Here is a 21,352-nt window from a genome sequence, read left to right on the forward strand (position 1 = left end):
TCAAACGAAAGGTTGTACAAAGTACATTACGAAAACATCACTTTTAAAGGAAAGACCTTTCAATTGTTTTACAAACAATTGAGATACTAGTTTTTTTTTGTTTTTTTTTTTCATCCAGCATTTGTTTAACATGGCCTCCCCTTGTTTCTATTGAAGTTATCAAGACCAAATATGGACCATCGGTAGCCCTCATCATGAAGTATTACCAGATGAGGCTGTGTAGGATTTCATCATCTCCTTTAGAAGTTATCTCCCTTTTATTGTTTTTTTTCGACATGGCCCCCCCTCGTTGTTTTTGAAGATATCATGACCTTATTTAGACAAAAGTTAGATCTCATCATGATGTGTTACCATATGAGGCTGCTAAGGATTTCATCATTCCCTATGAGAGTTATGTCCCCTTGAAGCAATTTCTTTCTTTTACATTTTTCTCAAAAAGTATTCAAGATAGAATCGATTTGAAAACGGCAACATGTACAGGACCAGATGGCAATGTTAATTAACATATACAATCATTTTGTTGTTAACCCTTATAAGGAGTTATTTCCCTTGAAAAAATATAAACAATTTTTGAAAAATTGTATCTCGAGAACCGGAAGTCGTAAAGACTTGGGACCTACACCAATAATCTTTAATTCATGTGACCTTCAATTTGCACCCAAGGTCAAAGGTCACCGAGTGCAAAAAAAAATTACGCTGCAATTTCAAGCTTTCAAATTAAGCAAACGATCAGAGTTTGCTGCATACTTACAGCGTATAAAATGTTCCTCTCGACGAGCTCTACATTTTATACTCTGACCTCAAAAGAGTCCGACTGTCTGTTCAAAAGTTACGCCGGGATGATTCTTAAAAGTATAGTATTGTGTGTATATCTTTTTAAAGGTAACAGATATCAACCTACTATAAACTGCAAAGATGATCAGTAGTTCAAGACCTTCAATTTGAGGTCAATGTCAGGTCATGATGAAATTTCACCTTGACCTTCATATTTTACTATGACCTTGACCTTGTATTATTTGAAAGGTCAAGTGGTCCTGAGTTGAATGGTGATAGTCCCATGTCTCTACGACTTCCGGTTCTCAAGTTTTGTATTGCATCATATATTTGATATATCAAATGAAAGGTCATGATGTGTACATTTGAAATATCAAATTCCCAACCTCCAAAAATTAGTTGGATGGGGTTATTAAGTGCAAAAATCAATCTTTTTAGAACATGACGTTGTCGCATATCAAATGAAAACTCATCTACCCTGTGTTACATATATAATACTTCCGATCTCAAAAATGTAGGCGGATGAGGTCATTAAGTGTAAAACGCGAAAAGTTTCAAAAGCTATGCTTGTCGTATATCAAACGAAAGGTCGTACAAAGAACATTACGAAAACATCAATTTTTCAGGAAAGACCTTTCAATTGTTTTACAAACAATTGAGATACTAGTCTTTTTTTTCTTTTTCTTTTTTTTCTTCCAACATTTTTTTGACAGGGCCTTCTCCGCTTTCTGTTGAAGTTATCAAGACCAAATATGGACCATCGATAGACCTCATCATGAACTTTTACCAGATGAACTTTTGTAGGATTTCATCATCCCCTTTAGAAGTTATCTCCCTTTTATTGATTTTTTTCAACATGGCCCCCCTTTAATGTTTTAAAAGATATCATGACCTTATATGGACAATAGGTAGATATCATCATGATGTATTACCACATGAGGCTGCATAGGATTTCATCATCCCCTTTGAGAGTTATATCCCCTTATAGCAATTTTTAATATTTGCATTTTTCTCAAAAAGTATTTGAGATAGAATGTAATTGAAAATGACAGCATGTACAAGAACAGATGGCAATGTTTATAAACATAAACAATTAATTTGTTACTTATCCTTATAAGGAGTTATTTCCCTTTAAAAATTATAAATAATTTTTGAAAAATTCTATTTTCAGAACCGGAAGTCATAGAGACCTTGAACCTTGACCAATAATCTTTAATTCATGTGACCTTCAATATGCACTCAAGGTTAAAGGTCACCGAGTGCAAAATAAAATTACGCTGCAATTTCAAGCATACATATTAGGAAAACGATAAGACTTTGCTGCATACATACAGCGTGTAAATTGTTCCTCTCGACGAGCTCTACATTTTATGCAATAAGCCCAAATATGTCTGACCGTCTGTTTAAAAGTTACGACGGGATGATTCTTAAAAGTATAGTATTGTGTGTATATCTTTTTAAAGGTAACAAATATCAACCTACTACAAACGGCAAAGATGATCAGTAATTCAAGACCTTCAATTTGAGGTCAATGTCAGGTCATGATGAAATTTCACCTTGACCTTCACATAATACTATGACCTTGACCTTGAGATATTTGAAAGGTCAAGTGGTCCTCAGTTGAATGGTGATAGTCCCATGTCTCTACGACTTTCGGTTCTCAAGTTTGGTATTGCATCATATATTTGATGATTAATTGTGACCTTGGTGAACTTTGAAATTGTCCTAATTCTTTTTCTATATTGTTGTCCTTTAACTTTAGATCATTTACCATTTAACAGATTTGAGATATCTATTGTCGTTTTAGAGATAATGCAATTTGAAATTTTGCGAGCGGCGGCCTGTATTTCTGAATCAACAACAGCTTACCACTTAAAATGTTCATCAAGACCAAATATGGACCATCGGTAGACCTCATCATGAAGTATTACCAGATGAGGCTGTGTAGGATTTCATCATCCCCTTTAGAAGTTATCTCCCTTTTATTGTTTTTTTTCGACATGGCCCCCCATCTTTTTTAAGGTAACAGATATCAACCTACTATAAACTGCAAAGATGATCAGTAGTTCAAGACCTTCAATTTGAGGTCAATGTCAGGTCATGATGAAATTTCACCTTGACCTTCATATTTTACTATGACCTTGACCTTGTATTATTTGAAAGGTCAAGTGGTCCTGAGTTGAATGGTGATAGTCCCATGTCTCTACGACTTCCGGTTCTCAAGTTTTGTATTGCATCATATATTTGATGATTAATTGTGACCTTGGTGAACTTTGAAATTGTCCCAATTCTTTTTCTATAATGTTGTCCTTCAACTGTAGATCATTTATCATTTAACAGATTTGAGATATCTATTGTCGTTTTAGAGATAATCCAGTTTGAAGTTTTTCGAGCGGAGGCATGTATTTCTGAATCATCAAGAGCTTACCACTTAAAATGTTTTAGAAATTGAAGAGGTTGACATAGTTATATGTTTGACCAAATACCAAAAACATTCCATGGAAAAAAACACCAAAAAATCATTTTGAAATTTTCATGTTTTGCATTGACTTTGTAAGTTTCATAACTTCTATTTATATAGTTGATATTGCATCATTATTTGCACTTTGTCAAATGTGGTCATCTGATATATCAAATTGAAGGTCTTAATAAACTCTACTTAAAAATGAAAATTTTAAACCCCCTTTTCATCCCAGGGGGACGGATGGGGTAATTTAGTGCAAACATTCAAATTTCTCAGATGGTAAGGTTGTCGCATATCAAATGAAAGAACATAAAGCGTACATTTCAAATTTAAAATTGACGTCTCCCAAAAATGGGTTGGATGGGGTCATTGAGTGCAAAACATAAATCTTCTTTTAAGATAGGGTTGTTGTATATTAAATGAAAGATCATGATGTGTACATTGGAAATATCAAATCCCGACCTCCAAAAATTTGTTGGATAGGGTTATTAAGTGCAAAAATCAAACTTTCTAGAACATAGAGTTGTTGCATATCAAATGAAAGCTCATCTACTCTATGTTATTTATATCATAATTCCGATCTCAAAAATGTAGGCGGATGAGGTCATTAAGTGTTAAAAGTGGAAAGTTTCAGAAGGTATGCTTGTCGTATATCAAACGAAAGGTCGTACAAGGTACATTACGAAAACATCACTTTTACAGGAAAGACCTTTCAATTGTTTTACAAACAATTGAGATACTAGTTTTTCTCCTGTTTTTTTTTTTTTTTTTTTTTTTTTTTTTCATCCAGCATTTGTTTGACATGGCCTCCCCTCGTTTCTATTGGAGTTATCAAGACCAAATATGGACCATCGGTAGACCTCATCATGAAGTATTACCAGATGAAGCTGTGTAGGATTTCATCATCCCCTTTAGAAGTTATCTCCCTTTTATTGGTTTTTTTCGATATGGCCCCCCCTAGTTGTTTTTGAAGATATCATGACCTTATTTGGACAATAGTTAGATCTCATCATGATGTGTTACCATATGAGGCTGCGAAGGATTTCATTATTCCCTTTGAGAGTTATGTCCCCTTGAAGCAATTTCTTTCTTTTACATTTTTCTCAAAAAGTATAAGAGATAGAATCCATTTGAAAACGGCAACATGTACAAGACCAGATGGCAATGATAATTAACATATACAATCATTTTGTTGTTAACCCTTATAAGGAGTTATTTCCCTTGAAAAAATATAAACAATTTTTGAAAAATTGTATCTCGAGAACCGGAAGTCGTAAAGACTTGGGACCTGCACCAATAATCTTAAGTTCATGTGACCTTTAATTTGCACCCAAGGTCAAAGGTCACTGAGTGCAAAAAAAAATTACGCTGCAATTTCAAGCTTTCATATTAAGAAAACGATAAGAGTTTTCTGCATACTTACAGCGTATAAAATGTTCCTTTCGACGAGCTCTACATTTCATACACTGAGCTCAAAAGAGTCCGACTGTCTGTTCAAAAGTTACGACGGGATGATTCTTAAAAGTATAGTATTGTGTGTATATCTTTTTAAAGGTAACAGATATCAACCTACTATAAACTGCAAAGATAATCAGTAGTTCAATACCTTCAATTTGAGGTCAATGTCAGGTCATGATGAAATTTCACCTTGACCTACACATTTTACTATGACCTTGACCTTTTGATATTTGAAAGGTCAAGTGGTTCTGATTGAATGGTGATAGTCCCATGTCTCTACGACTTCCGGTTCTCAAGTTTTGTATTGCATCATATATTTGATGATTAATTGTGACCTTGGTGAACTTTGAAATTGTCCCAATTCTTTTTCTATAATGTTGTCCTTCAACTGTAAATCATTTATCATTTAACAGATTTGAGATATCTATTGTCGTTTTAGAGATAATGCAGTTTGAAATTTTGCGAGCGGAGGCATGTATTTCTGAATCGTCAAGAGCTTACCACTTAAAATGTTTTAGAAATTGAAGAGGTTGACATAGTTATATGTTTGACCAAATACAAAAAACATTCCATGGAAAAAAACACCAAAAAATCAATTTGAAATTTTCAAGTTTTGCATTGACTTTGTAAGTTTCATAACTTCTATTTATATAGTTGATATTGCATCATTATTTGCACTTTGTCAAATGGGGTCATCTGATATATCAAATTGAAGGTCTTAATAAACTCTACTTAAAAATGAAAATTTTAAACCCCCTTTTCATACCAGGGGGACGGGTGGGGTCATTTAGTGCAAACATTCAAATTTCTCAGATGGTAAGGTTGTCGCATATCAAATGAAAGAACATAAAGCGTACATTTCAAATTTCAAATTGACGTCTCCCAAAAATTGGTTGGATGGGGTCATTGAGTGCAAAAAATAAATGTTCTTTTAAGGTAGGGTTGTTGTATATCAAATGAAAGGTCATGATGTGTACATTTGAAATATCAAATTCCCGACCTCCAAAAATTAGTTGGATAAGGTAATTAAGTGCAAAAATCAAACTTTTTAGAACATGGTGTTGTCGCATATCAAATGAAAGCTCATCTACTCTGTTCTATATATCATAATTCCGATCTCAAAAATGTAGGCGGATGAGGTCATTAAGTGTAAAAAGCGAAAAGTTTCAGAAGGTATGCTTGTCGTTTATCAAACAAAAGGTCTTACAAAGTACAATACGAAAACATCAATTTTACAGGAAAGACCTTTCAATTGTTTTACAAACAATTGAGATACTAGTTTTTCTCCTGTTTTTTTTTTTTTTTTTCATCCAGCATTTGTTTAACATGGCCTCCCCTTGTTTCTATTGAAGTTATCAAGACCAAATATGGACCATCGGTAGACCTCATCATGAAGTATTACCAGATGAGGCTGTGTAGGATTTCATCATCCCCTTTAGAAGTTATCTCCCTTTTATTGTTTTTTTTCGACATGGCCCCCCATCTTTTTTAAGGTAACAGATATCAACCTACTATAAACTGCAAAGATGATCAGTAGTTCAAGACCTTCAATTTGAGGTCAATGTCAGGTCATGATGAAATTTCACCTTGACCTTCATATTTTACTATGACCTTGACCTTGTTATATTTGAAAGGTCAAGTGGTCCTGAGTTGAATGGTGATAGTTCCATGTCTCTACGACTTCCGGTTCTCAAGTTTTGTATTGCATCATATATTTGATGATTAATTGTGACCTTGGTGAACTTTGAAATTGTCCCAATTCTTTTTCTATAATGTTGTCCTTCAACTGTAGATCATTTATCTTTTAACAGATTTGAGATATCTATTGTCGTTTTAGAGATAATGCAGTTTGAAGTTTTTCAAGCGGAGGCATGTATTTCTGAATCATCAAGAGCTTACCACTTAAAATGTTTTAGAAATTGAAGAGGTTGACATAGTTATATGTTTGACCAAATACCAAAAACATTCCATGGAAAAAAACACCAAAAAATCAATTTGAAATTTTCAAGTTTTGCATTGACTTTGTAAGTTTCATAACTTCTATTTATATAATTGATATTGCATCATTATTTGCACTTTGTCAAATGGGGTCATCTGATATATCAAATTGAAGGTCTTAATAAACTCTACTTAAAAATGAAAATTTTAAACCCCCTTTTCATCCAAGGGGGATGGGTGGGGTCATTTAGTGCAAACATTCAAATTTCTCAGATGGTAAGGTTGTCGCATATCAAACGAAGAACATAAAGCGTACATTTCAAATTTCAAATTGACGTCTCCCAAAAATGGGTTGGATGGGGTCATTGAGTGCAAAAAATAAATTGTCTTTTAAGATAGGGTTGTTGTATATCAAATGAAAGGTCATGATGTGTACATTTGAAATATCAAATTCCCGACCTCCAAAAATTTGTTGGATAGGGTTATTAAGTGCAAAAATCAAACTTTCAAGAACATGGTGTTGTCGCATATCAAACGAAAGCTCATCTACTCTGTTCCATATATCATAATTCCGATCTCAAAAATGAAGACGGATGAGGTCATTAAGTGTAAAAAGCGAAAAGTTTCAGAAGGTGTGCTTGTCGTATATCAAACAAAAGGTCGTACAAAGTTCAATATGAAAACATCACTTTTACAGGAAAGACCTTTCAATTGTTTTTCAAACAATTGAGATACTAGTTTTTTTTTTTCATCCAGCATTTGTTTGACATGGCCTCCCCTCGATTCTATTGGACTTATCAAGACCAAATATGAACCATCGGTAGACCTCATCATGAAGTATTTCCAGATGAGGCTGTGTAGGATTTCATCATCCCTTTTAGAAGTTATCTCCCTTTTATTGTTTTTTTTGACATGGCCCCCCCTCATTGTTTTTAAAGATATCATGACCTTATTTGGACAATAGTTAGATCTCATCATGATGTGTTACCATATGAGGCTGCTAAGGATTTCATCATTTCCTATGAGAGTTATGTCCCTTTGAAGCAATTTCCTTCTTTTACGTTTTTCTCAAAAAGTATTCAAGATAGAATCCATTTGAAAACGGCAACACGTACAAGACCAGATGGCAATGTTAATTAACATATACAATCATTTTGTAATTAACCCTTATAAGGAGTTATTTCCCTTGAAAAAAATTACATAATTCTTGATAAATTGTATCTCGAGAACCGGAAGTCATAAAGACTTGGGACCTACACCAATAATCTTAAGTTCATGTGACCTTTAATTTGCACCCAAGGTCAAAGGTCACCGAGTGCAAAAAATTCGCTGCAATTTCAAGCTTTCATATTAAGAAAAAGATAAGAGTTTCCTGCATACTTACAGCATAAAAAATGTTCCTCTTGACGAGCTCTACATTTAATACACTGAGCTCAAAAGAGATCGACTGTCTGTTCAAAAGTTACGACGGGATGATTCTTAAAAGTATAGTATTATGTGTATATCTTTTTAAAGGTAACAGATATCAACCTACTATAAACTGCAAAGATGAACATTAGTTCAAGACCTTCAATTTGAGATCAATGTCAGGTCATGATGAAATTTCACCTTGACCTTCACATTATACTATGACCTTGACCTTGTGATATTTGAAAGATCAAGTGGTCCTAAGTTGAATGGTGATAGTCCCATGTCTCTACGACTTCCGGTTCTCAAGTTTTGTATTGCATCATATATTTTATGATTAATTGTGACCTTGGTGAACTTTGAAATTGTCCCAATTCTTTTTCTATAATGTTGTCCTTCAACTGTAGATCATTTATCATTTAACAGTTTTGAGATATCTATTGTCGTTTTGGAGATAATGCAGTTTGAAGTTTTGCGAGCGGAGGCATGTATTTCTGAATCATCAAGAGCTTACCACTTAAAATGTTTTAGAAATTGAAGAGGTTGACATAGGTATATGTTTGACTAAATACCAAAAACATTCCATTGAAAAAAACACCAAAAAATCAATTTGAAATTTTCAAGTTTTGCATTGACTTTGTAAGTTTCATAACTTCTATTTATATAGTTGATATTGCATCATTATTTGCACTTTGTCAAATGGGGTCATCTGATATATCAAATTGAAGGTCTTCAGAGACTCTACTTAAAAATGAAAATTTTAAACCCCCTTTTCATCCAAGGGGGACAGGTGGGGTCATTTAGTGCAAACATTCAAATTTCACAGATGGTAAGGTTGTCGTATATCAAAGGAAAGAATATAAAGCGTACATTTCAAATGTCAAATTGACGTCTCCCAAAAATGGGTTGGATGGGGTCATTGAGTGCAAAAAATAAATTGTCTTTTAAGATAGGGTTGTTGTATATCAAATAAAAGGTCATGATGTGTACATTTGAAATATCAAATTCCAGACCTCCAAAATTAAGTTGGATAGGGTTATTAAGTGCAAAAATCAAACTTTCTAGAACATGGTGTTGTCGCATATCAAATGAAAGCTCATCTACTCTGTTCCATATATCATAATTCCGATCTCAAAAATGTAGGCGGATGAGGTCATTTAGTGTAAAAAGCGAAAAGTTTCAGAAGGTATGCTTGTCGTATATCGAACAAAAGGTCGTACAAAGTACAATACGAAAACATCACTTTTACAGGAAAGACCTTTCAATTGTTTTACAAACAATTGAGATACTAGTTTTAATTTTAGTTTCTTGTGTACAATTCGGAAATTAGTATGGCGTTCATTATCACTGAACTAGTATATATTTGTTTATGGGCCAGCTGAAGGACGCCTCCAGGTGCTGGAATGTCTCGTTACATTGAAGACCTGTTAGTGACCTTCTGCTGTTGTTTTTTCTATGGTCGGGTTGTTGTCTCTTTGACACATTCCCCATTTCCATTCTCAATTTTATTGCATTTCAAATTTTGAAATAAACATAACAGGAGATACAATGTACATTAATATCACCTGTATAGCACAACTTTTCTGGTTTTTTTTTGTTTTCAATGCTATTTTATAATATCATATTTGATTTGAGAGCCACTGATGAGTCTTACAATGTATGCATGTTATGAAGTTGAAACATGCATCTTGTGTACCAAATTATTAATGAGTCTATGTTTTCCCAGTCCTGAATATGATTAAAAGATTAAATGCTGGACTTTAAATTTAACCTTTTGACTTAAAGACTAACTTACTAGTTCTTGTTCTAGTTCACCTGTACCCAAGTATAGAGACGTAAATACAATCCTTTGGGTGGCTTTTCTAGCATTTGACTGGAAAAGAAATAGAAGATTATAAGCCTAAGTCTTGCTTATATTTTGATCTTGTTGTTCCTTTAATAGTATTATAGTAATGAAAAATGCTACTATGATTAATCCTTGGAATAGTAATTTATTAAAAAATAAATACATGTTTTTTCTAAATTTTTTATCAATATTTTTTTTTTGATACAACATATGTGTGTGTGTGTGTTTTAAAATTACCAGATGCCTAAATAAAAACTGCAGAAAACTGAGAACAAAAATAAGATTGCAAAGAATGATTAAGGTTGGCAAAAAGTTTGTGCCAAGAAAGATCATTATTTAGTACAAATCAATAATATTGAAATGTAGATTTCACATGTTTTGCTACTGTTTTTGAAGATCTAACATTTTATACCATAAAAAATTACCATAAATTTATAGTCATTTTGTGGTACATGTATAATATGTTAGTTCTTCAAAAATAATAGAGAGATCATGCTTGTTTCTGATTTTTTTTATATAGATTAGACCGTTGGTTTTCCTGTTTGAATGGTTTCACACTTGTCATTTTTGGGACCCTTTATAGCTTTACAGCAAATGAAAGACTGTACTCAGGAGCCTGTAATTCAGTGGTTGTCGTTTGTTTATGTGTTAGATACATGTATTTGTTTTTCTTTCATTTTTTTATATAAATAAGGCTGTTAGTTTTCTCGTATGAATTGTTTTACATTGTCTTATCGGGCCCTTTTATGGCTGACTATGCAGTATGGGCTTTGCTCATTGTTGAAGGCCGTACAGTGACCTATAGTTGTTAATGTCTGTGTCATTTTGGTCTCTTGTGGAAGGTTGTCTCATTGGCAATCATACTGCATCTTCTTTTTTATATTTGACCTATAATGGTTTACTTTTACAATTTGTGCCTTGGATGGACAGTTTTTTTCACATTGGCACTCATACCACATCTTCTTATATCTATGAAACACTATAGCCACAAAAACAGAGTTTACAATCATTTTAACTAAAGTAATTACATGTCAGCAATGATTCATACAGTTTTATTCAATAGATAATGATAATAAATACCTTTAAGATCTCATGAAAGTGTTTTGGTTCATCGATGATCTGAACATTGTTACCATTTACACCAAAACATGGTGCTATATCTCCCAACCATGAGAAAGCATGAGGTGCTGATACAGGACCATGAGATGACAAATCTTTACTTCGGAGGAATTCATTCTTTGGCTTGTGACTTGATACTAATCTGAAGAAAGAAATTATATCATAACAATTTACAATTGTTTCTTAAAGGTTTCATATTTTCATCAATATTAACTGACCAACCAATTTTTGTGGTTACCCTTCTATCGATAAGTGTCATGCCAAAAAATGACTTACATGTCCCCGTCTTTCCACCAACAATACGGTAAGGTCCACGTTTAATGGTCGCACATTTTCTTTAAATTTTGAAACTGATATAACTTGAAAAACAAACAGTATAATTTATTTACTCACATGAAACAAACCGGGTGTGGTATTCAGTACGTAGGAGAAACTGGACGATATTTATCTAAACGCACTCAAGAACATCTGTATCGTTTTAAAAGACCCAATAGGAGGGTTGAGATCTCACAAACATGTTTAACCCCGCCGCATTTTTGCGCCAGTCCCAAGTCAGGAGCCTCTGGCCTTTGTTAGTCTTGTATTATTTTAATTTTAGTTTCTTGTGTACAATTTGGAAATTAGTATGGCGTTCATTATCACTGGACTAGTATATATTTGTTTAGGGGCCAGCTGAGGGACGCCTCTGGGTGCGGGAGTTTCTTGCTGCATTGAAGACCTGTTGGTGACCCTCTGCTGTTGTTTTTTATTTGGTCGGGTTGTTGTCTCTTTGACACATTCCCCATTTCCATTCTCCATTTTATTGTAATGTGTCACAGATAGATATGGTAATTAACTTTACCAAACATGAGTTGTCTCCCTTTTAATTTTGGAGCCATATGCATCTTTTATTGACAGGTAGTCACAGAGTATAAAATCATGCATAGTTGGTCCTTGAAATGAAATAACCAACCGTGCAAGGGCTGTAAAGCCAGACAAGGTCGTTAAAAACTTCCATATAACAGGCTATTATTTAAACTTGGAATTATTATTAATCATGGAATTTTTATAATTTCTTGTGCTTGAAATTTCTAGTAAATTCCATGCTTATTCTGTACTTCAATGGTCTGTGCTGCGCACAACACTTTCTTTAACAAAGAAGATAGTACATTTTCAATAGAATGTACTGTGCCACGCACAACACTATCTATACAAAATACATTATATGGAAAGTGTTATGAACCGCTCAAAACATTATTAATCCAAATAAACATGGAATTTATTAAAAATTTCCAGCACAGAAAATTTAACAAATTCCATAATTAAAAATCATTCCAACTTTAAATAATAGCCTGTTATATGTAAATGTTGTTTACATGAAGATAGTATTAACCAAATGTAATAATAAAATACATCTTCATCTTGAGTATTATAAACTTTAATCTATTTTTAATAACTTTTTCAAAATCAAGCCAGATGGGAGATAACTCTGAACAAATTTCACAGATCAAATATTATAGGGAATATTGATGCCATTGAGACATATAAACTATCTATTAGTCATATTAACAGATATCAAAATCTGTATGAACATGTAAAAATTAGCATGATGAACTTACAAGTTTATCTACAAATTAAATAGACCTGGCTTTGAGTATATTTAGCAGTCATTCATAATTCAATCTGATATTTTTCGATTTAAAGCCTTCAGGTAAAACAGTATATATTTCTCCCCTACTTTTACCCATTCCTACTCATTGGTCTAATAACCATTGTGCTGTTGGATAGGTTTACTCGCTTCAACACTCCCCCACCTTTCCTTCCATGTACAGTGTATTTCAGCAATCCTGATGATTGTTAATGACTGCATTAATACCACTACTGGTGAATTTTATATAGATACTCAAAATAATATAAGGCAGCCTGTATTCAATGGCCCAGTATCGTTAACATACATTTTGTTAAACATTTTAAATTTATACTAACTGTTATTTCTAATGGCAACACTTAAATTGATGAATTTTATGTATTTATTTTTCTCAAAAACAGTTTATCTCCAGGCCAATATATCTATCTGTAGACTGCAGCAGATGAGGTAAGAGATTACAGAAAAGAAACAGGGAATGAGTCAAATAGACAACAACCAAACCAAAAAGCAGAAAGCAGACACCAATGGGTCTTCAACAGCAAGAAAATTTTGCACACAGAGGTGGACTTCAGATGGCCCCTAAACAATGACTTTTAAATATTTCATGCAAATTCAGAGATTTTCAACTTGGATAAAGTATTCATTTGAAGGATAAATTTTTTTAATTTAATAGACAATAAACATTCACATATTTTTCTTTATTTATAACATTTGAGTTTTCATGGCAAATAAATTTTATTTAACAATTGTTTTACTACGCCCAAACTATGGTAACCTGCAGTTTTCACGCTTAACTTTTGAGTCAACATTTAACCAGAAGCTATTTTTTTATTTTATAGTTGGATTCTGTTGGCTTGTAGAGAAGAATTTTACAGGCCTGACAGCAGTTTTACAAGCCATATTGCAATATTGTAGGGTTATGTGTGAAGAATGACTCTGTTATAAATGTTACCACTTCCTTCTTTGGTGATTTTTATCCTGATGACAGTGCCAAAGGCTCTAAAATATGTTTATGTTATTAGATTTCTGTAATCTATAATGTGTTGTTATATTTTAATATTTTATTTAAGTCAATAATATATCCTACAACATAACATTAATAAGATATAGGAAGATGTGGTGTGAGTGCCAATGAGACAACTCTCTATCCAAAAAGTGTATAATATAGATATAAAATATATGTGTATATAAGTCTCTATATTTATTGTTTCTAGAGATGTACTATATCAGCTTTAGATGATAAATCTAAATCTTTAAAATACAGTGCAAATTCAAATGAAAAATTAGGCCAATATATACATGTGCATGATCATAAGCCTAAATCCCTTATTAAATCCTTATTGGATTTTATGTCCTATAGATAAAATTTGACCTGACTATATTTTTATACATGAAATTCTAAAACAGATATGATTGATTATAGATTATAGAAAACTTCCTTCCGTATAACTACCTCATGTAATCAGTCAAACCACACGTTTAGGAAGAAGAATATAATCCCCTCCAGATATGTGAACATTTATGTACCAAAGGATTAAAAAAATCAAGTTTACATTTTCAAAAATAAGTAAACATATATAACTATTATAAATCTTGTAAAATATAAGAGATTCCAAATATTTCTTTTAGATAAGTTCAGATATCTTAGAAATGGTCCAAACTTTAAAAAAAATCTTTAATTATCTTCATTCTGTGAAAATCAATTACAAAATTTATGCAAATTTTCTTGTGCATTTGTACATCATTTCATAAGTGATCTCAAGGAAATTGGATACAAATATATTGTGGAAATGTCTACGGACAAGACAATTTCAGTTAAAAAAAATCTGTTTGAATTAATTGTGACTATATTATGTTTAAAATACTGAGTTTTAATTTGAATAGATAACTTTCATCACCTATAAATAAGATTTAAGTTCCATAGCAGACAAATAATTGAATCTTATACAGTCTTCACGCCGAGTGGCAGCCCAGGCAGCCCAGGCTGGTAAAATTGCTCTCGGGCCTGTAAAAATCAGACCTACAGGCCAACAGAATCTAACTAAAATTTTTCAAAAATTGAGCTGCGGGCCTGTAGATTGTGCAGTTCAGCGAGAAGACTGCTTATATATACAAGACAACTTAAAAGACATATTTCTACTTGTGTACAATAATTTCTCAACTTAATTTGTTAAAATTACAAATTGCAAATTTTACATCCAATTAACCATTGTTAAATTTATATAAAGAATTTTATTATTATTATTATTATTATTACATTCGATGCCATAATTGGGTGTCTCATTGGGGGGTTCCGATCCCGGATCCCGCTTACTGTTTTGTCAGATTCCCACTTACACTATATATACGTAAGCAATTCTCATTTTTTTGTCATTTCCTGGGTCCGCAAGACCTCATTTCCCGTTTTCACGACACAATAATTTGACTTTCACGTGTCACGCTTACAAAAAATCTGCAATCCCGCGTCACGCTTGTAAACCCCAATGAAACCCACATTATCAAAAAGTGACTGTTCTGCTTTAATCAGAGACAAAATCAGTGAAATACCAAAAGGGTACATATGTCTATTATGTGGACATTAGTCCAAATTAAGGCGTCAAAGAAAAAAATTATAATAGCCTTTCAAGACGTCATAATTAATTGGACTATATATATGTGGACATCTGAAATTTAATTAAATAAGCGATAGGCCAACTAAAATTAATTAGTAGATTTTCATTCAAATTTTTGAAAAACATGGGGCGGGTGGGAGGATTTTATTTTTTAAATTTTATTTCATATGAAACCCTTGTCACAAGTTCTTCATACCGCGGGGTATATGCTAGTGGAAAACAAGCTTGTATAATGTATATACATGTTGTATAAGGAATCTGACACTATTTTTTAAACTCTTAAATAAAAATCCCTGATTGGCAACCACTGTACGTTATATATGTAATTGCCGCTTTAGAAACCTATTTATAGTATACATCAAAGGGAAGAGAAATGCTCTCTTCAGTTGGACTAGACCTACACCAAATTGTATGCAACACAAGTATTATGAGTACAGAATAAAATGTAAACTCAGCGTGGAAAATAATTATGTGATGTAAAACATGAACTTAACCAAAAAGTAGTTTTTTAATGACTAAATTGAGGGTATTGGGACAGTTACAGAGGGTGTTTGCTGTTTGTCAACAAAAACAACAGCCATGGGTAAATATAAGGGAATTAAAATGCGTGTTTGTCGACTTTTTTTTCTCAATATACGGTCATAAATCAAACAAATTCGTGCTTGTGTCAATTTCTTTAATCCAGTCATGTTTTTTGTACCAATTTGTTCTACGATTCTTGCGCTTTGGATATCATTTACAGTCCAAATTTCCTGACACAAAGTCATCGTATAAATAAAGAAAAAACACGGTTTTCGATTCACTTGTGACTACCGCAATTTGCTTTAAATGACAAGGCGTTTTACTCGTTACTCGAATATTTCATGCCCTTCTCGTTATCAATCTCTATTCTCGGTAGATGTTGTCATAATAGAGCAGCAGAATATGTCGACTCAATCATATCGTTATTAGATTACTCGGAGAAATACAAAAACGAAATTTGAAACAGGAAGTGTTGAATGAAACGAAATTATCAATGGTTCCCGGTAATGGACATGATAAAATCCGGAAATCGTATTTTTGTTAAATAAAAAAAATCGGGGCGGGACGATTTCAGAGGGGCGGGCGGGGATGAAAATCTAGCAATTAATTTTAATTGGCCATAAGCATTGTGACATGAGGGTCTGGATTGGAAGGGGTCTGTTATTCTGTAAACATTTAATTTTCACCCCTTTTTTCTCTAATCTTCAAAAAATTAGACCATGCATTTCTCTAATCTTAATTTTTTTGCCGTTATTCTATAATCTTCATTTTTTAAGGGCATTATTCTTTATTTTTAATCATTTAACCCCATCCAAACCCTCTGACATTGTAGTAGGAAATGCATAAATGCGAAAAATAGTCTATATGCTATAGCGCTCGGTATAAGTTTTATCCAAAATATCAATCATAATTTTGAAGACAAAAAATGTTGAGTTTTTATAAGCCAGAGACCCCTAAGTTCTGTCTTGCCTAAGACATTTTTCTCATCTCAGATTTGATCTAAAAGTGATTGTCATTAAAATATCTATATATTACCTGACACCAGTGAAAACTCCCATAAATCCAACAAAGCGCTGACCAAAACGATAGATTCTTTGTAAAACCATCCCTCACCTGTCTGCTCAAAAGTAGCACATGATGAAACTTTGTTTACAGAAAGATAGTGTAAATCCCGATTCCAGTGTTATAACGTAAAGTCAAGAGAGCACCTACCGGAAATGACGATCGCAGGGGTTACACTAATGACTGGACCGAATGACAGGACCGAATGACAGGACCAAATGAAAAATGCTAATAACTTTTTCATTTCTCAAAGGATTGATCTCAAATTTGAAATATAATAAGATTTCATCATTTGATAAATAGATTTAAGAAAAAAAATTAAAAAGTTTTGTAAGAAACTTTAGAAAATGTGACATGACCAACTTTGATAATGACAGGACCAACATCGAGAATGACAGGACCAAATAAAAATGCTAATAACTTTTTTGTTTTTCAAAGGAATTATTTCAAATTTGAAATATAAAATGGTATGTCATATTTTGAAACCAAAATGTTGTAAAAAATATAGATTTATTTTCAAAAACTTTCGAAAACGTGACATGACCATCGCTGATTGACAAGACCAACCTCGACAATGACTTGACCAGATAAAATTGCTAATTTCTCTTTTATTTCTCAAAATATTTTTCTGAAATTTGATATATAATAAGATTTCATCATTTGATAAATAGATTTAAGAAAAAAAAATTAAAAAAATTGTAAGAAACTTTAGAAAACGTGACATGACCAACTCTGATAATGACATGATCAACATCGACAATGACAGGACCAAAGTAAAATGCTAATAACTTTTTTTATTTTTCAAAGGAATTCTCTCAGATTTGAAATATAAAATAATATGTCATATTTTGAAAAATAAATGTTATAAAAAATATAGAAAGTTTAAACGTGACATAACCATCGCTGAGTGACAGGACCAACCTCGACAATGACAGGACCAGATGAAGTTGCTAATTACTTTTTATTTCTAAAAAATATTTTTCTGAAATTTGAGATATAGTCAGATTTAACCATTTTATACATAAAAATAGGAATGATATAGGAAAAAAAAATATTAAAAGCTTGCTGTAATGTGACCTGATCAACACTAACAATGGCAGGACAAACCTTGACAAGGACAGGACCAAATAAAAATGCTATTCACTTTTTAATTTTGAAAAGGAATTATGTCAGATTTAAAATAAAATGTGATCTCATCTTTTAAAACATCAATTAAAGGAAAAAAATCTAGATTTTTTTTATTGCGAAAACGTGAAATGACCATAGTTCAGGACTACTATAGAAATCCTGGTTGAAATTAATAATAATAATTAAAAAACACACATTAAGATTGAATGATTTATAAGTTTTTAGAAAATAAGGGAAAAAGCTAACTTTATTTATCTTTGGTGTAAATATTTATCATATTAATTGATATTTCACACATGCTATATCTTAACTCTTTAACTATGTATTTGGGTTGAGAATAAAGATCATTCATTCATTCATTCATTCAGATTATTTTGTATATTAATTACCGGACATAATCTGACACGTCTGAAAACAATTATAAGATAACAAACAAAAGGTGTGACATAAGCCATAAATAAGTTGATAAATCCAATAAAGATTGTGATGACAGTAATTAAAATCACATAATAGTTCATGTCGTTGTTTTATTCAATATTTTCAGAACATTAAATAATTATTTCCATGTATGCTTGAGTATATGCAGGGTATATCTTGATAGTTTTTCTCCCTCATAATAAATAAACAAATAAACATTTCTTGAAGTATGCCCGACCCTTGCATGCATGATTTCTTGGTAGTTTCAAATATTTTCATAAAATATACTGAATCAAACATTTTCACGGACTACTTTAAAAGGTTTGATACCTTTTCAAAGTGGCTTAAATTGGGCTTCATGATGTCAAGAAATATTATGATGACAATTCAATAAATCTGAATTTATCTATAGTTTAATGAACAATCTCTTAAACTATAAAATGATTATATGTAATTACATATAAATATTTCAAGATCTCTTTCTTTATAAATATAGTGATCATTCGTGTCTTTTTGTCCTGTGACTCTGCCAACAAACGTTTAGCATGTTCAGTAGCTAGGTCAAGAATTTTAACCACCATAGAATATATTTTCCTGAATTTATAAGATATATCTTACTAATTATGGATCAGAATTGAACAATTTCGGTAAAATCATTGGCCAGATCATAGCCGATGTTGGTCAGGTCACCCAACCGCAAGCTTTCAATACGTTTTTTTTTTCTATATTTTTCTTATATGATGTGCAAAATGGTCTTAATTGTCATTATTTCAAATTTGAGAGGAATATTCTGACAAATGTTATGCATAATTAGCATTTTTATTTGGTCCTGTCATTAATTGTCGAGGATTGTCCTGTTATTGACAACGTTAACCAGGTCACATTTCAGCAAGCTTTTTATACCTTTTTCTTATATTTATGTATAAAATGGTATAATCTTCCCATATTTTAATTTTCAGAGAAATATTCTGCGAAATTAAAGAATAATTAGCAATTTCATTTGTTCAGGTCATTGTCGAGGTTGGTCATGTCAGTCAGCGATGGGATCATGTCACGATTTTGAAAGTTTTTGAAGATAAATTATTATTTTTTATAACATAAATGTTTCAAAATGTGACATATCATTTTATGTTTCAAATCTGAGATAATTCTTTTGAAAAATAAAAAAGTTATTAGCATTTTTATTTGGTCCTGTTATTCACAGGCACTTGTCTCAGAAAAAAAATTTCCTATATACCTTAATAGGAAATTTTTTTTCTGAGACAAGTGCCTGTGCTGTTATTGTCGAAGTTGGTCCTGTCATTATCAGAGTTGGCCATGTCACGTTTTCTAAAGTTTCTTATATAATTTTTTAAAATTTATTTGATAAATGATGAAATCTTATTATATTTAAAATTTTAGAAAAATATTTTGAGAAATAAAAGGGAAATTAGCAATTTCATCTGGTCCGGTCATTGTCGATGTTGGTCCTGTCAATCAGCGATGGTCATGTCACGTTTTCAAAAGTTTTTGAAAATAAATCTATAATTTTTATAACATTTTGGTTTCAAAATATGACATACCATTTTATATTTCAAATCTGAAATAATTCCTTTGAAAAACAAAAAAGTTATTAGCAATTTGATTTGGTCCTGTCATTCTCGATGTTGGTCCTGTCATTATCAGAGTTGGTCATGTCGGTACGCACTGAAACCCGGACCGGACCGGACTCCGGACCCGGACTTTGGTATGAAACCCGGACCCGGACCCGGACTGGACGCCGGACCCGGACTGAATGCCGGACCCGGACTGTGGGTTTTTACCACTTTGATTTTTTTTAAAGATTACTGTCATATAATATAAGTAATAGTATAATTTCAAAAAAATCCCCATTCCGAGCGCAAAATTGAACAAAAAAGAGTAAAGTAAAGTAAGGAAGAGATATATAATAATTCCTTTGTCGTCATTGTTTTATGGAAATTAATAAAATCTTTTTATTATCAATGAAAACCGTTGAAATTAAATTCTTTTCATAGGAAGACTGAAGCGCAATAGTGTGAAACATTCGAGTATTCTATTTCTTTGTATTGTGTTCTTCTTCTAGACATTAGGGGGAAAATAGAATTCCTGCTTTTCTAAATAATTCGCCCGTGTGTTTATATTTCTCTAAGAAACTGTATTAATAGATTTTGAGTTATTACGACTTTTTTTTGTCTTATGACTCAATGTCTTACTTCTATAAATGATATATGACGTTTAATTTCTCCCTCTTCATAAACATTTATCGAAATTTACGAATTTAGCCTTTACTTGTGCTTTACATGCAATTGGACAAGAAATTTGATTTTTCTTGTTTTGGCAGTCTTAATTAATCACTTTTAATATCAATTTTTCTGTCATGAGAACATCAATTAAACGTTGTTATGTCACTGTGTAATGAAAGTCTCGTGTTTAATTGGGTGTTTGACATTTGCGCCGATTTTTAAGAGTTTCGATCATTCAATTGCAGGTGAATACACTTTCTATTCATCAATATAAACCTCTTTCGTTAGCCAGTTATACACATGTTATACATTGTCAACTAGTATCATAAGAATTCGTATGATCTCTTATTGTTCTTTCGAATTCTTATGATATCTTATTGTTCCTCCGAATTCTTATGATATCTTATTGTTCTTCCGAATTCTCATGATAATTTATTGTTCCTCCAAATTCTTATAAGATCTTATTGTTCCTCCGAATTCTTATATATATATATATATATATATATATATATGATATCTTATTGTTCTTCTAGATTCTTATAATATCGTCTTGTTCCTCATAATTCTTATGACTTTTTATTGTTCCTCCGAATTCTTATGACTTTTTATTGTTACTCCGAGTTCTTATGACTTTTTTTTTGTTCCTCCGAATTCTTATGACCTCTTGCTGTTCCTCAGAAGCCTTATGACTTTTTATTGTTCCTCAGAGTTATTATAATCTCTAAGACTTATCGT

The 21,352-nt window shown here is 32.1% G+C and overlaps 1 protein-coding gene across 1 annotated transcript in view; it reads right to left on the bottom strand.

Moving 5' to 3' along the window:
• Positions 1-16,993, bottom strand: part of LOC139489194 (CDP-diacylglycerol--glycerol-3-phosphate 3-phosphatidyltransferase, mitochondrial-like) — a 39,409-nt gene extending 22,416 nt beyond the window's left edge. The window contains exons 1-3 of the mRNA XM_071275380.1: positions 16,803-16,993; positions 10,968-11,148; positions 9,837-9,914 (exon numbers count right to left, since the gene is read on the bottom strand). Coding sequence (XP_071131481.1) covers positions 9,837-9,914; positions 10,968-11,148; positions 16,803-16,873 — 330 coding nt within the window. The 5' untranslated portion in view covers positions 16,874-16,993. The remainder of the gene's footprint in view (positions 1-9,836; positions 9,915-10,967; positions 11,149-16,802) is intronic.
• Between the last annotated feature and the right edge of the window lie 4,359 nt (positions 16,994-21,352).

The sequence above is a fragment of the Mytilus edulis genome, chromosome 9 (assembly GCF_963676685.1).
Source record: "Mytilus edulis chromosome 9, xbMytEdul2.2, whole genome shotgun sequence".
In the NCBI taxonomy this organism is placed as follows: domain Eukaryota; kingdom Metazoa; phylum Mollusca; class Bivalvia; order Mytilida; family Mytilidae; genus Mytilus; species Mytilus edulis.